Source organism: Pleuronectes platessa, chromosome 5 (genome assembly GCF_947347685.1).
Source record: "Pleuronectes platessa chromosome 5, fPlePla1.1, whole genome shotgun sequence".
NCBI lineage: Eukaryota > Metazoa > Chordata > Actinopteri > Pleuronectiformes > Pleuronectidae > Pleuronectes > Pleuronectes platessa.
The window spans coordinates 20,790,462-20,806,179 of NC_070630.1; the positions used below are offsets into that span (position 1 = coordinate 20,790,462).

General features: G+C 42.1%; 1 protein-coding gene across 3 annotated transcripts; it reads left to right on the forward strand.

The window, feature by feature from the left end:
- Positions 1 to 2,054: 2,054 nt before the first annotated feature.
- On the forward strand, positions 2,055 to 14,590 carry cuedc1b (CUE domain containing 1b). 3 transcript variants are annotated; one of them, XM_053422466.1, is made up of 11 exons: positions 2,055 to 2,187; positions 6,561 to 7,105; positions 7,529 to 7,656; positions 8,351 to 8,477; positions 8,880 to 9,141; positions 10,174 to 10,239; positions 10,402 to 10,482; positions 10,771 to 10,861; positions 11,528 to 11,586; positions 11,773 to 11,842; positions 12,807 to 14,590. In XM_053422466.1, coding segments are annotated over exons 2-11 (1,197 nt in total). In that variant the 5' UTR covers positions 2,055 to 2,187; positions 6,561 to 6,793; the 3' UTR covers positions 12,808 to 14,590. The 3 variants fall into 3 exon arrangements, with proteins under 3 accessions (XP_053278441.1, XP_053278443.1, XP_053278442.1); XM_053422468.1 differs by having other exon boundaries at positions 8,883 to 9,141; XM_053422467.1 differs by lacking the exon at positions 2,055 to 2,187 and adding an exon at positions 2,194 to 2,404.
- Positions 14,591 to 15,718: the final 1,128 nt, after the last annotated feature.

A 15,718-nucleotide genomic window follows, 5' to 3' on the forward strand; every position in this document is an offset into this window, starting at 1 on the left:
AAGTTCAAAGTTCAAAGTTCAAAGTTTAGTTTATTGTCACATGCACCAATGACAGCGTCATCGGAGCAGTGAAATTCGTGTGACATGGCAGGCAACATCTACGCAGTAGACGACTTTACAAAAAATAAAAAAATAACATATTATATAACATATAACATAACATCGTAACATATAACATAGTCAAAGGAATTTACCTCTGTGTATGTGTGTATGTGTGTGTGTGTTTGTGTGTGTGTGTATGTAGCCCCCCGATAGTCAGTTAGAACTGAAGAAGCCTCTTGGATGAGAGGTGAAATGGCTTTAAGAAACACAAGCAAGTCCAGTTGCTTCTACATGTACAACTCCTGAAGATAGTCTCTCACTTACTGTATCCACCCTGACCGAATAATACCTGAAAGTTGTTAATTAACACTGAAAATGTAATAATATTCATTTAATCTTTTCACCCTTCTCACCATCACCCAGCAAAAGAAAGTTACATGTTTAGTGTTTATCAGTTTGTCCTATGTGAGCTATGACATGTGCCAAGCTGCCATTGTTTTGAGCGTGTGACACTGTTTGGCTTGTCTTCATTCATCTGCTACTGTTTGAACAACCCAGTTCCCCAAAGGTGCATAAGAACAAGATGCATAAAGTGACATAGGAACTATGATATCTCGCCCTTCAAAATAAATGGGTAAACGTGTCTTCAAAACGTGTGCAGTAGTGAACATAACAAAGATTGACCGAGCCCCAAAAAAACAGTCTCAGCTACATGTTTCATCTAGATGCACTAAGATTGGCAACAGTCGCGAATCTAGGATTTGTAATAATTAGACAATCAGGTTTTCAAATGCTTTGCCGCAACCATAGGAACAAAGAGAACTGCTACCAATGCCATTCAAAATATCAATTTCAACCAGTTCAAAGGACAACATTTATCCGTGAGGGGGAACAGGGACAGAAAAGATCTCCTTCACTGCAGGACTGGTCAGTTAGAGCAAGCCCGAGACTGGGAGATGTTGGTGGATTTGGACCAGTGGCTAACAGACTCTGCGGGTCGTCTCCTCCATAGAAGACACACCACACACTGTGGAATGCTGCAGCCATTGTCTCTGGATCAGGAGGAAAGAATATTTATGTGCTCCTTCTATGCCCCAGTAAGCAGTGTTTTGGGCCAAATTTGAAACATAATTGATCAAGATATTATATTCAATTAAATTTGACTTGTAAGACAACTTACATTATCTAAAAGCTCTTAAGTAAGATCTAGACCTTAACAATTATAGAGAGACCCAACAGTTCCCAGAAAGAAAGATATTTTCACTCTTTTATTTATTATTATTTTTTCTTTATTTAGCTTGTTTAATTTATGCTTTAATTGCTTCTTGTCTTGAACATTTAGTATTTTAAGTGAAGTACTTTGAATTGCCTTGTTGTTGAAATGTAATTGCCTTACATTTCCTTAAAGATTGAGTGTGTGTTTTTTTTTCTGCAGTTGCTTGTGGCAGATGAATACCCCTCATCTCACCCTCCCTTCCAAACATGAAAGAGAAGAGTAGCCTTCAGTTCTCATAAAACTTGAAAGGTGTTAAGTTTGTCCAGTTTTAATTACTGTAAAGAACATGTCGGCCTCCGTAGAAAGGCCCAGCAACTGATGTAAATATACAGTATTTAAATATTAATTGCCCTTTCTAGTGTAAAGAAATCAACAATTTGTACAATTTAGTTTATTACAAACTAGTCAAAACATCACTAGGATTATTTTATGTTCAATTTCTGCCAACGGATCACTTTCTCCTAAATCTTACACACTAGTTCTTTAAAGAGGAACTTTCATCAGGAAGAAACCTCTGGCTTTAGCCGATGTGTGCGGCGGCCTGCCTCGAGAAAAGTTGTATGCTTTCCTAATCACCCACGTGTATAAATGCACTTTTTGTCTTTATTGAAATACGACCCATCGCGCACCATACACGTGTCTTTTATGTTGAAGGAGACCGTGTGTTGTGTGTGAGCTGGCACATCCGGCGCTGTTTTGTGTTACTGCGGGAGAAGGTGGGGGGAGGAGGAGGAGGAGGAGGGACAGACGCGCTCCTGCTGGTTCCCGTTATGATGCTACACCCCCCCCCCCCCTTCGTCCTGCCGCTCGGCTACGCTTCCTGTCGCCGCCGGAGCGAACCGAGGATCCGTGTGTCCGTGCCGCTGACAGTGAGTACCACCGCCGTTCAGACGCATCGCTTCCAGGCGCCGAACCAACATGCACACAGCCGCGGGACCGGGTCGGACCTTTTGATATATTAAACACCCCACCATAGTCCAGCGTTTCACTTTGCAAAACAACAACACGACCGAGGGGTTCCGCGGCGGGTCTGTTGTTGTCAGCGGTGGGAAGACGAGCCCGCTCGGTCACATCCAGTGCGTGGAGGTGGGTGACATGTTTACGCGGAGCTGATGTTGGGGTCGAATCTGGGCTCGAGGCCTTGCTGGTGAATCCCTGTGTGGAGCGGCTCGGTGTCTGCTAGTGATTAGTGAGCGAGAGCTGCCCGGGGGCTGCTAACAGGTCGCTGCTAAGCCTGCTCTCACTACAGGCCGCTGCTAATAGTAGCTACCGTAAAGTCATTTGCAGTAAAAGAGAAACAACAACAACAACAACAACAACAGGGCTGAGGTGACACGAGAAGATGAAGCGGAGCAGAACGCGAGAGCTGGGGTCCGGCGAGGAGCTTGTAAAGTACCGTTAGCCTGCTAGCAGCGAGAGGAGCTGTGCAGTGTCAGGTTAGCTTCACTTCATAAAAACCATATGTTCGTGTGAGCCGGGTTATGGAAACATACAAACTGGAGTTATTCTCCCCCCACCCCCCCCCCCCCCAGCTCTCTTTAAATCTGCTCCTTTCGTCAGCTGTTCCTCCTAAAATACCCTCATCTTAAAATACACCCTGCTGGCCACTGTGATGGAGACTGATACAAAGCACTAGCGGTGGGGGAGGACACCGAGGACAACTTTATTTTAGCAACAGCAGCCATATAAATATGATGGATGAACATGATTACAGTGGCTGTGCAGCTATCAAATTTGAGGTGGACAGTTTGTGGAACACGTGGATTTAATGCTTTTTTTGTTATCTGACGTTCACCTGGAGAAAACTACATTCTCCTCAAATCAGGAATATTGTCCAGATCATTCACTTCTGTCAATAACGCTCAAACCATCAATCAAGTTTGTGTCTCCAGCCCTTTCTTGACCAGTGCTTCTCAAATGTCCTTTATCGTTACTATAATTTTATCTATTGGTATCAAAATGACTATATTCCTCCGAGATTCCACACATGACATGGGGTTTGTGTGTTTTTTTTGTGTCAGTTTGAGGGTCCTTTACTTGCAGAGTTTGAGCCCCACTGCTCTAGATTACTGTTACTCATTATCTACAAGGCTCCACTGGAAATCAACTTATTTAAACCTCAGCAGCTATAGGGTTCTTAAAAGAACTGTATAAAATGAGCACATCACACCCAGTCTTGCCTCATTGCCAGGTGGTGAAAACTTTGATAAAGGAATGATTGTGGTGGGAGCACTGGGGTGTCAGGTGGGACTGTGGCAGTGGCAAATGGTTAACTTGGCTGAAGGGTCAGGTAGGATGGAACCCTTGCAGTATTTTACCTAGGGCCTAATGGAGGTCAGGACCGGATGTGGGCATTCAGGGACATTCGGCTTTACTCGCCCTCCAATGTGTGTTTCTAAATGAGACTAACGCAAAAGTAGTGCACAGCATTTAGTACAAGTGATGGTTAATACTAGTCCCTCTTAAACACCATAAATTCCATATCTAACTAAATTAGCCTGAGCCCTGTGTCTAACAATGCATATTTCACTTTTACAAATGCAGGGATATTTTATCAGTAGAAACTGTGAGGTGAACTGATCCGGGCCCCTCAGGCTGCACTTCCTCTCAGACTGTGCAGATTTCTCTTAAACAGAATCATTTGATTGGTGGAGCTCACTGAGATTAGCACACAACCAGAGAGGAAGTGCTGCTCGAGAGGCCTGCAGGGACAAGAAAGACCTGCAACCAAGGAGTAGTGCGTTTTTTTATGTATATGAACTTAGTGATGTCATGCAGATGGGTACGATGTGTTAAGCCCTCCCTGTCCCAGAAAGCAAATTTACCACTTGTTGAGAAAAGCCTCTACATGAGGCTATACATGTAAATTATATTTTCCAATGATAACATTCTTGGTTAATACCTTTCTTTCACAGAATTGTGAGGCAGAGTAAAGGTACGACAGTTTTCTGTCACTTATGGCCACTTTCTGTCAGGGTGTTGTGCCTCCTGCTCTAAGTGGATCATTAACAAAGTTTGGAGTCGATGTCTGTCCATCTTTGATTCAAGAGGGATTTATAACACTTGTCGTAAAGCTTTTATTGCACCTAACATAATGAGTCGTCAACCTGTCTCAGTACAGTCTGTGTGTGGAGGAGCAAAGACAGTCACACACAAACTCTCACACTCTCAGTTCACAAAGCAGTGGAGAGACACACGACTGTAATTGACAGTAAAACTGGAAACTCTGACTGAGCTAAAAGTGCAGTTGTCTTTTTTATTAAATTAATCTTTGGTTTCATGGGGAGCACCGTGTTCCATTCCCCAGATGGCTCCTGTACATGTGCTGCTGTGTCATCAGGTTCAATGTCCATTTCCCTTCATAGCCATTGGTCACATTCATGATGGTGAAGAGGAGACACATTAAGAATCATGGCTCCTCTGAGCTTGATGCTCAGCAGCTTTAAATTGGCAATACACGGAACAAAAGACAGTTTCAACATTTTGCGTTCGTGTGTGTGTGCGCAAAGTTGTGTCTGCATTAGAAGGAGAGAGAGCAGAGCCAGGATGGGCTGATTGAATCAATGTGCCGCAAACAGCTTTACAATAAGATTTAACCGTTTGCAGTTGATATGCAAACGGTGTTGATATTGTGGCAGTGGCCACAAATAAATCAGTCTATGGGAAACTGAGAAGTGTAAGCATGTTTTTGCTTCCTTTTGAAACTGTCAGGGTCAGAAGATCAGCTGAGTTGGCGGTCCCTCGATGTGGTCTCATTGAGGAAGTGAAATCTTATCACTCAGACCATATTTGGAGGTGGTCATGGACATGTTGCCACATTCTTTTACTGAATACTCACATGTATGTGTTCCTCTAACCCTTGACAGTGGTTGTGCCCGACGCTTGGTGCTTTCGCATTCGTCATAACGACAACAATTAATAACAATAAAAACACACAACATAGCTAGCTTTGTGCTAATGTGCCATGCTCGCTGTGGAAGCAGTGCTGCACACAGTAATTAGACTCCATAACCAGGGGAACAAACCAGGTTCACCAGCTGCCTCGGACTCCTCTCTCCAGGCTCATTTGTCATTAGATCAACATAATTACAGATGTACATATGCTGGGCAACAGGTGATGTGGGAAGTCGATTTGATCCCACACTGTGGTCTGTGACATCTGAGGCTCATTGTAGAGCTGTGAAACATTGTTGATAAGATGCAAGTGTAAATCTAGACCAACATCATGTAACGAGTGCAGACAAGTGCAGCCCACAGCTCAGATTCCATCATCACTTCTGGTACCAGTAAGGAAGGAAAGCAGCTGTCTCCCATACACCTGTACAGAACCCCCCCCCCCCCTCTGAGGACTCAGAGTCCTGGATTGTGTGCTAAATATAGCATGTTTTGAAGGTTGTCGTTAAAGAAAATCTAGATACTGTAGAAAAAATTTAAAAATAGTTCTTAGTTTAATTATAGCTGCATATTTCATGTGGCTGTGTCCTTCTGCTATCTGTGTGTCAGCATTTTCAAAATCCCCGTTCTCCATGGCCAGCGACATTGACTTGACCAATTTACAATTCTGTTCCACTTTACCTGAGGTTCTGTGATGCTGATGATCACTTTCTGCAAAAGCCACATACAGTTAGCAAACCACCTTGAGTTTAATCAGGCTTCACCTCCAGTGCACAGATTGTCAATTTAGTTTTGTTGCCACTGGAAGTTTTAATAGTTGACATGCATCTTTTTTGTGGTGTTTTCTTTTATGGGGAGATTGACAGCATTAACGTGCAGAGATGATGTGATGCAGTCATGTCAACATGGAGCAGAATCTCAGAGGAAAGTTGACATGAGCACCAGAGGCTGTTTGAGATCAAATGGAAGAACTCTTCAGTGTTTGGATCGTGTTCCTTATAAAGTGCTGAGTGACTCTGTCTTACTGTCCAGGGTTTTTCGGGGAATATGGTAAAAACAGGAAACAGTGGGAACAGCTTTAAGTTCTGTTTGATAAGAAAATTAAGAATCCAACATCACAGTTGACAAACTGCAGGCAGATTTCTAAACCTCTGTGGCCTCAGGGCTCCGCACCTCTGTGCGCTCAGCATGATCCAGTGAAAGGTAATCGTAGTGTGTCTCAGCCACTCCACATGCCAACCAATTAGCCCCTAGCCATAAGCACATTTTGAATAGGACTTACAGTGGTATAATTTCATTTTAAAACTAAGTGTTAGTAACTAATCCTTTGTCTGTCCTTTCTCTGTAGGTGACCCCTGTGATGCAGCTATGCATGTTCCTGGGTGGATTTTGACTCTAACCTTTACCTGGTGACAGAAACTTGGACTTTTTCATTTCTGTCACCACCTGACTGGTACAGTCCCTGCAGCACTGGGCGGGACAACGAAAAGCAAGTGAGACTGAAGGGGCCGTAGTTCTTGTGGTGGTGGTGACAGAAAAGTAGAGCCACCCTGTCAGTAGGTTGGTGGCACGTGAGACAGGATGACCAGCCTATTCAGACGCAGCAGCAGCAATGGAGGCTCCAGAAGCAACGGAAGTGGTGGCGGGAGCGGCAGCGGACAGGGTCAGCTCAACAACAGCAGATCCAACCGGCAGGTCCGACGCCTGGAGTTCAACCAGGCCATGGAGGACTTCAAGACCATGTTCCCCACTATGGACTATGAGGTGATTGAGTGCGTGCTGCGCTCCAACAACGGAGCTGTGGACGCCACCATCGACCAGCTGCTCCAGATGAGCATTGACGGACAGGGCTCGGATGACAGTTCGGATTCAGATGACAGTATCCCACCTGAGGTCAGTGAAAAGGACCAAGGGCACCCACACCAGTTAGGAATCCATGGATTTGTTTTCATAAAAAAAAAACATCATATTTGATCTGAATTACACTATTATGCATTACCTGCACAAACATCAGGAACATTCAGACATGTACGTGCTTCCCCTTTTTATTTTTTTCGAGTCGAGTCCATTAAAAGGAAAGAATAATTATGAGCCCTGGTTTTATTTTACAGAATGAATGTATCAAATGCTTAACAGAGCAAACCCACCAATTTACACATACAGAGGCTGCTGATTGTCCATCTTAATTTTACAAAATAAATACAATATCACAGAGAGGGCTAAATGTGGCATGTTACATTTCCCTCTGGTCTAAACTGACTAGTTTGAGGGTAAAACATTTGAAGGGAAAAAAGCTCATATTGTCTTTGTTTCTAGATTCTGGAGCGAACACTAGAACCTGACAGTTCTGATGAGGAACCGCCTCCAGTCTACTCTCCACCGACGTATGATATGCACATTTATGACAGGAAATATCCAGAGACCCCACCAACCCCCCCACCAAGGTGAGTAAGGGACTGGACATCCTCAGAAGAAGCTTAAGCCTTGATATTGTAATTATCAGATTAGGAGCTACTTTAGAAACTTGCTTTGTAGGTGGCTAAAGGTTAACGTGCTTTGCTGGTGTAGTTCTACATACTTTAGGCACTTTAAACATGAAACCATTACTTGATTCTAGAAGAGGTTTATTGACCGATGATTCAAAATGATCACAATTCTCTCATATCAGAGGTGCGTCTCTGCATTGTTCAATATTGTTTGTATTAAAAAAACCTTTCAGTAATTAGCCACACTGATCACTTTTCATTTGAACTCAGTGCATTCTATTACATGATTCATAATTCCATGAAAATGTAGACAACACACTTATCTAACCTTCAACACTTGACATCACAACATCGGCCTGATCCCAGTGAAAATGCTAACATGCTGAAAATAATTAAATTACCATTAAAGAAAAAGGTTCGACCAAGTCTGAGGGGAACATCTTTGTTTTGCATGTATTCGTCATTAAATATGACAGCATGTGACTCTAACCTGATAATGGCGCTAGATGAAATGTCAGGGAATCAATGCATCGCTAACTACGAACAGGAGTTTACGATTCTTTTTGTGTCTCTGATTTCACTCTGGTCTTTAAATAATAGTAGTGAGCCTAAAGCCGTTGGTAGAATTACTATTCTGTTCTGTGACTCTTAGATTTGAAGTCCAGCCACCTCCCGGTCACCAGCAGGTCCGAAGCTACCGGAACTGGAACCCTCCAATGCTTGGAAACCTCCCGGATGATTTTCTACGTATTTTGCCGCAGCAGTTGAACAGTATAAAGGTAAAAACTCTGAGCATTAAGTTTGTGTGTTTATCAGTGTGGCGTCAAACAGAGATAACAAATTAGACAAATATTCATCATCTCATCTAACTCTCAGAGAGAAAGCGAATAGTTGGTATATTCCAAAATGTGGAGCAATCTCCATAGAGCACTTATAGTAGTAGTAGTCCAGTTTGTATGCCACTCATGTTTATATATGAGTATCACCAGGGTTAGGTAAAGTAAACTGCTGTTGGTGAATGGCAGTAGAAGATTGTTAGTGTGGGGTTTGACAGCAGCAGTAGCACAGGCCGCTGTGTTTCAAGATACCAGTGATTATACTGAACAACTTTTCAAGTGATCTCTCATCTAAGCACATGAATTGATTTGTTTTACCAATGACCCATGCTGTCTTAATCCCAGCAGAGCTCTCAGAGCAGTGTGTCCCAGCCTTCATCGTCAACCTCCTCAGTTTCTCCAATAAGCCAGTGGACAGCCCAGTCTAGCTCTCGGTCCGGAGCTGCAGGGACCACTGGAGGTGCGGGATTAACAACGGGCGGCTCCGAGCAAGACAAGAAACTGAAGCAGTACCTGGATGACGAGCGCATCGCCCTCTTCCTCCAGAACGAGGAGTTTATGAAAGAGCTGCAGCGCAACCGCGAGTTCCTCATCGCCTTAGAGAGAGGTATGACCGTGACTCATTCCACAGAGGAATCCTGCTCATAGTATTGTTTGGGTTTCAGTGGAAATGATGCGTAGAACATAAAAACCTACACATTTGATGTTGTGAATCCAATTTGGTGCAGATCCTGATAAAATCAGGATCCAGTGAATTTAAATGTGCTTTCATAAGGTGACTGTTGGGAGAAGCATGCACTCCGCTGAGTGCCAATCTAGTTTAAACTGAAAGAATCCAGATGATAAAAGCAAAGGTTACCTCCTTGAGGTTAAGCAGTAATCATAATTTTGGTTTCTTGCTGCTGCTGTTTGTGTTATTTCTGCATTTGTCTGCACTCATCTTATGATCCAACGCATTCTCCCTCCCAAGTCATAACATTCAGACTGAACCTTAAAGATTTAAGAAAATTATAATGAAAAATAAACAGTAATTTTACATAACAGGACGAACTGCTGAGTTCTCAGTTTCCTAAATGTCCTTATTCACATACAATTAAAAAGAAAGAGGACAAAATTATGAGATGAAAGTTAAAGCCTGACTTTAAATAAATGTCTACTAGCTCAGATTTCAACAATTTTGAGTTAAAGCTCAAGACATTTATTCGTCCACAGGCCCATCGTCTTTTATGGATCTTAAGTCTTCAAAAGATCTTCAGTGTCTTCTATCAACAGCCCTTGTTCTTCACATGGTGATAAACCAACTATTTAGCTCTTAACTGATTTAACACCATTTTTGAGGAAAGACCGTTTACAGAGAAATGTTGTAAGCAGCCCAAATACAATCATTTAATACTTTCAGAAATGTTGGCCTTGTTAAGACCAGCTTTTTGATACACGATTGATGATTGGTCAAACGGTTTGTTGCGGCTGTTCTGGTGCAACAAAGCTTTAAACTGTTTTCCCTCCTCATCAGATGCTTGTCAGGATGAATTGATGTGGTGGTTTAGACCTTTGGGAATTTCTATCATTCTACCTGAAATCTTCACATCTTGTTCTTCCCGTCTTCCTCACATCAACAACATCTGCTCTCTGTTTTTAGATCGCTTGAAGTATGAATCAAAGAAATCAAAGTCCAGTAATTCATCTAGCATGGAGAGTTCCACAGGTAGATATCACTCATCCGGCTTCTTCTGCCAAAGCTATTTATAATGTTTCTGCTCTCTGACTTCTCTGATAGCACTGGGTCTGTGTGTGAGTGTGTGTGTCCCTTTGATATTTGTTGATGCTGGATTCACACTATAAATACTTAACATATGTTTGCGTGCAGGAGAACAGCACACTGCGGCTTCAATGGAGGCCATCTCAGATGACGCTCTGTTCAGAGACAAACTCAAACTCATGGGCAAATGTAAGTCTCACGGTTGACAGTAATACTACTATTAGTAGTATTCCACAAAGCACTGCAATAACCTTTTAAGGTAGATGTGTAACTGTAAACAAAGTATATTTCAGTGTGTACCAGTTTTTGAAATAACATCTTGGTAACATTTTGTTGCAGCAGAGAAAACAAGTAATTGCAGAAACAACAGTTGACAAAGCCATAATTATTACTGTTACAGATAAGATACAAACACCCTAATGGTCAAGGTCCTTGTCTGGTGCAGTTAATTATTTATTATTACTTTTTCACTTGCAGCAACGAGAAAGAAGCTGTTTGAAATTGCCAGGACGTTTTCAGAGAAGACAAAGAGGAGAAAGTCAAAAAGAAGGCTCCTGAAGCACCATTCGTATCCTTTGGTCAAAACTTGCTCACATTATCTGGATCATTTTATATTTTTTATTATAAAGTCGAATCGTATTTACTTACAACAATCAAATTCCATTTAAAGAGAAGGAGAGGATTTAATTCTGCTTTAAAGGTTCAGTGTGTAGAATTTAGTGACATCTAGTGGTGAAGTGTCATGTTGCGGCTGAATGCCCTTCACCTCACCCTCCCCTTTCAAGACATGAAAGAGAACCTGTTGGAGTCTTCAGTTGTCATAAAAACTCGAAAGGTGTTGAGATTGTCCAGTTTGGTCTACTGTAGAAAACATGGCGGCCTCCGTAGAGAGCTCCTGATCTAAATATAAAGTATTTAAATATAAACGGGCCATTCTAGGGTACAGAAAAATAATTAAATTACAATTTGAACACTTGGTAAAACATCACTAGGATTTATATAAAGTTTCTGCCACTTGATCTCTTTCACCTAAGTCCTACACACTGGACCTTTTAATAACAGCAATTCATTCAGCAGTAACATCTGACTTTGTACATTCTTGTCCTCAATGACAGCTAACAAGTGAAATTCTGTTCTATACAAAGAGCAAACACCTGTCATGTATCAGCCTCCGTAACGTATCTGTTTGTCCACATCACTGAGACCATGGTGTTCTTAACTAAGCTCCTGTCAGACTGGGCACAGCCAACTCTACAGCCAATCTCCTGGACAATGTGGAGGGAAACCCCTGTGGTAAGAAGCGATGTCACACCCACATCCATAACCACAGAGCTACGCTTCAATTCTAATGCATAGAATTTGAACTTAAGTTCATCTGCTTGACGATCAATCAGAAGCACTCAAAGCAAGAGAGGGCAATGTATAAATTAACATTTGTTGAAGGGGATCTTCTAACTCAGCATTTGTGTTTGTGACCAGACGAAGATGGTCAACGGAGGAGGGCAAACACTCAGGAAGAGACTGAACAACGTAATGAGCCGATATCATGGTGAGATGCTCCTCGGGTGTTCCTCAGGGAGCTTCACAAGAGTCCGGTCACTGTTTGGGTACAAGTTTTCTTTCACAGTTAATATAAGCCATATGGACACCTCATTTAAAGTGTTTAATGAAAAAACAATACAGATATTCATATACTGATACAAATCACCATCTCACTCCTTACACTTGTCTCTAATAGATACACAATTTACCACAAACCCAACACCAAACCGATATCATACATACTGTTCTACCGTCAACAGAATTCACAGTTTAGAGTTTGGTTTCATCACAAATCTCATTAGAAAATGATTTAAAAAGCTGTTGATCAGATGTAATTTTTTGAAGTTAATGCTCATTGGCAGAGGGAGCTTTTCATATTGGTTCAGATCAAGTTAAACTTTACCTAACAGCTTGCAACATCCCTTTGAAAAAAGAAAATAAATATACAGTAGGGCCCATGATCTTTTATGGGCTATTCATTAATACCTTTATCATAGGCACCAACTTTATATTTATTTGTGTGTAAGGCAAAGTGAAAGTGAATACTCCGAAACTCCTGAGAACCCTGATATAAGAAGAATTTATATGTGGTATTAACATCACACTGGTATCGGTTTATGAAAGGTAATAAATAACATAAGTATGTAGGTATGAAATGAATGAATAAATATGTAAATATATATAATTAAATAAATGAAGAGATAAATTAAAGTAGAAATATATTTAGAAATACAGAATATATTACTTATATGTAATACTTATTTATTTATACGTATACTTAAGATCTGTCATAACAGATGGGGACAAAAAATAATTTGGGATTGCGTATGTGTCAGTGTCATGGTTTTGTTGTGAACAATCACATTTTTGTAGCTTTGTTAAAAAAGACAAAGGTCACCACACAACCCTGTGTTGTCTGTGGAATTGTTCAGTCCCAGTTGTATTCATCCGGACTCTGCTCTGCCTTTCAGATCCTCCCGTGCTGCACCATGTCAGGGTTTCCATGGACAGAGCAACATGACCCACGGGTGGTGGCCTTGCAGCTCTTCCAGTCTCCACCTGCCCACCCCCACCCTCATCCAGACCAGCCAATACAAGGCTCAGCAATGAGTTGAGCCCCCGCCCCTCCCTTCCCTTCCTTTACCCAGGGAGCAGAAATGGGCTGTTCCCAGCACTGGGCTGACTGTCTATAAACGTCTTATCTGTATTATAACACTTTGTTGATATATAGTTTTAAATGTAAAGGAAAAAAGCATTAGTCCTCACCAGTATTTGTTAACGGCTTCCTTTAGTTCCTTTAGAGGAAACACACACCTTGTGAACCTTTGTTACTTCTCCTGTTGTGTTCAGTAGCAGTCTGTGAGCGGGGTCCCTCAGTTCGGGCATTTCAAATCCAAAGTGTGCACATTCCCCTTTATATACACTCAACCATGTAGAGCTCTTTTTTACCATGTTTTCTTATCCAGATTGTGATATTTAGCTGTTTCTCAACGTCAGGGGTTATGGAACAGAAACTCTTTGCTGTCAGAACATTGTGGCCGCTTGTGATGTAGCTCACCCGATCCCAGTTAAAAGACGGTGCTCCTTTTAAAGAACGACTGGTTTGGTTTGTTTGTCAGAGTGCCGACCAGTCTATTGTAGCAGCACGGGTGAAAGCTGTGATGAGATAGTGTGGTGAGAACATTAAACATGGGTGGCAGACCTGAGTTTCACACTTTCAAATAGCAAACACTATGAAACTTTAATCCCAGCATACAAGCTGGTGTCGTTTGAACTGAGAGAGGTATTCTAAATGTCAGAGTCAGCCCAGCTGATGTTGTCAGAGTGGGTGTCACATCCCTACACAACAACAACAACACAACTTCAATGACAGTAAAACTGATCATGTGTGGGTTAATGGCAGAGAAGCAGAAAGGACAAATTAGAAATGCTTATCAGTGACTCCTGCTGGTCGGTTTGGGTACCATCACCCCTACACGGCCCATGGTGACCCCTGGCAGCATAGCAGAAAGAGTGATCCACATAAAAAGTATACAAATAATAGCAAAAAAAAAAAAATCAAATGCTCGTCAGAGCAAATGTTGACGAGTGGCTACCAGATGTCAACATCTACCTCCTCCTACCCATAAGCCCTTGCATTTCCAGGGTCCTGCCCTGTTGGTTTGCTTAATGTTTTCTCTCATGCCACCTCCAGAGGAACTTTGCTGATAATCTACCAAGTTTCCACAACTCTTACGTTAAATGGTTTTTGCAAGAAGTTGATGAAATCCAAGTTGTCCTTCTGAGCTCTTTGCTGTATCTCAGGTCGTCCCTGTCCTCTCCCAGCGAGTCACGTCAGAGAATTGTGATGGTCAAGTGTGTGTGTTTGGGAGGATGACAATGAAGTGGGGGACTGAAGTTGGGGAAAATGAAAAAAAAAAAAAGCTTTTGAGGTTTTCATCCTCACCGTTCTGCTGTGCATTTCCTTTGTATGTGTAGATGTGAATCTAGCATGGTTTAGAGAAGTAGTACCAGGCTGATGTAGCCTGTGTGAACAGAGGATGTCGGGAGAGGAACACTAAGCGTAAATGTGTGTAGTAGAATTGCATTGCAAAGATTTCTTGGGAAAGTGTCTGGATTTCAGATATAGACAATTTAGAAGAATTTACTTTCTCCCTTTTGTACATACAATTTTTTTTCTCATCACTTTTGGATTATTATTCTCAGTCATGTGAACGTTCTCTTTCCCCTTTGATTAAAAGTATTTAACAAACTATTTGCTGATTCAGTGATGAGCAAAGTTTGAATGTTGGGCAGTAACCAGTCAATGGACCATTTCAGTGTAAATGCATGTTGTAGACCATTTACTGTAAGCTCCATTTATGAATACTTTTATATGAATCTAGGATCATGATGATGTGAAAACGTGGGAACCACCGGACCAATCACCAACGCTCGGATAAAACACTTCCTGTGGAGAACCAAATAGCAACTAGCTCGGTAACATAATGGCTCCTTTTCAGCCAAAATGTCAAATGTTTTTCTGAGGTGGAGACCAAAACTGAGCAAAAATCTAAAACCACAAAACTCTCAGCGTTATGTTGGGAGGGGTTGTATCTTGGTCTGGCTTAGGTTGTGGAAAACAGGTCACATGGTCAGTATTGTCACATTGTGTCGGTTGATAAATCCTCAGCTTGTGTTCAATTGTCCCTGAAATCTGCAAAGTTCCAGAGAACAGGAGACCGCTGACAGGTGTTCGGCTTTCCAGTGAGTCCAGTATCAGTCATTCCACTTGAGCCGAATCCACTGGCTGTGATCTGTCAGTCGCTTCTGAGGCTGATCTGCTGGTCTGTTGGCGCCCAGCAGTGGTTTCCAATCGCTGTCAGCAGTCTGATGGTGGAAGAAGCCACAATTTACTGATTATCAGGTGTCTGCGTCGTAAGCACGACTTCAAATGAACCCTTGTGTTGCTCTGTGTGTGCTGGATGTGTCGCTTCTCTGTGCTGACACATTTATATCAACTTCAGAAAGCAATATGTAGCAATTTTACGTCTACTGCTGCCAACCAGTGGCCAAAAAGAAACAAAGTTAGCTTTAAGGAATGGGCTGAAATGTGCAAAACCAGTTATCTGGTCAGGGTTGACCTCTCTTATTCAGGAAATGGTTGTTGTTCATATTCTCATTTAATGTTTGAAGAGTGAATTCTAAAAGCAGAAGAGAGAGACACAGTGCTGGGCTGTAGCGAGTGTGAGGGCAGCGACATGACTGTTGTTGACCTGCTGTCCAACGCTCGCTCCTGCAGGTTGTGTTTACAGGCCGACCCACACTGGTTCCACTTGGCAGCACCTCAAGAGTAGATTTCACAGCGTCACCGGAAGACTGGTGGTGCTGCTCCTGTGTATGT

Bases quoted from the DNA above. Each gene is read 5' to 3' on its own strand.
- cuedc1b (XM_053422466.1), top strand. From the start codon at position 6,794: ATGACCAGCCTATTCAGACGCAGCAGCAGCAATGGAGGCTCCAGAAGC. The intron at 7,657-8,350 runs GTGAGTAAGGGA...TGTGACTCTTAG, and splicing joins CCACCAACCCCCCCACCAAG to ATTTGAAGTCCAGCCACCTC. The intron at 8,478-8,879 runs GTAAAAACTCTG...TCTTAATCCCAG, and splicing joins AGCAGTTGAACAGTATAAAG to CAGAGCTCTCAGAGCAGTGT.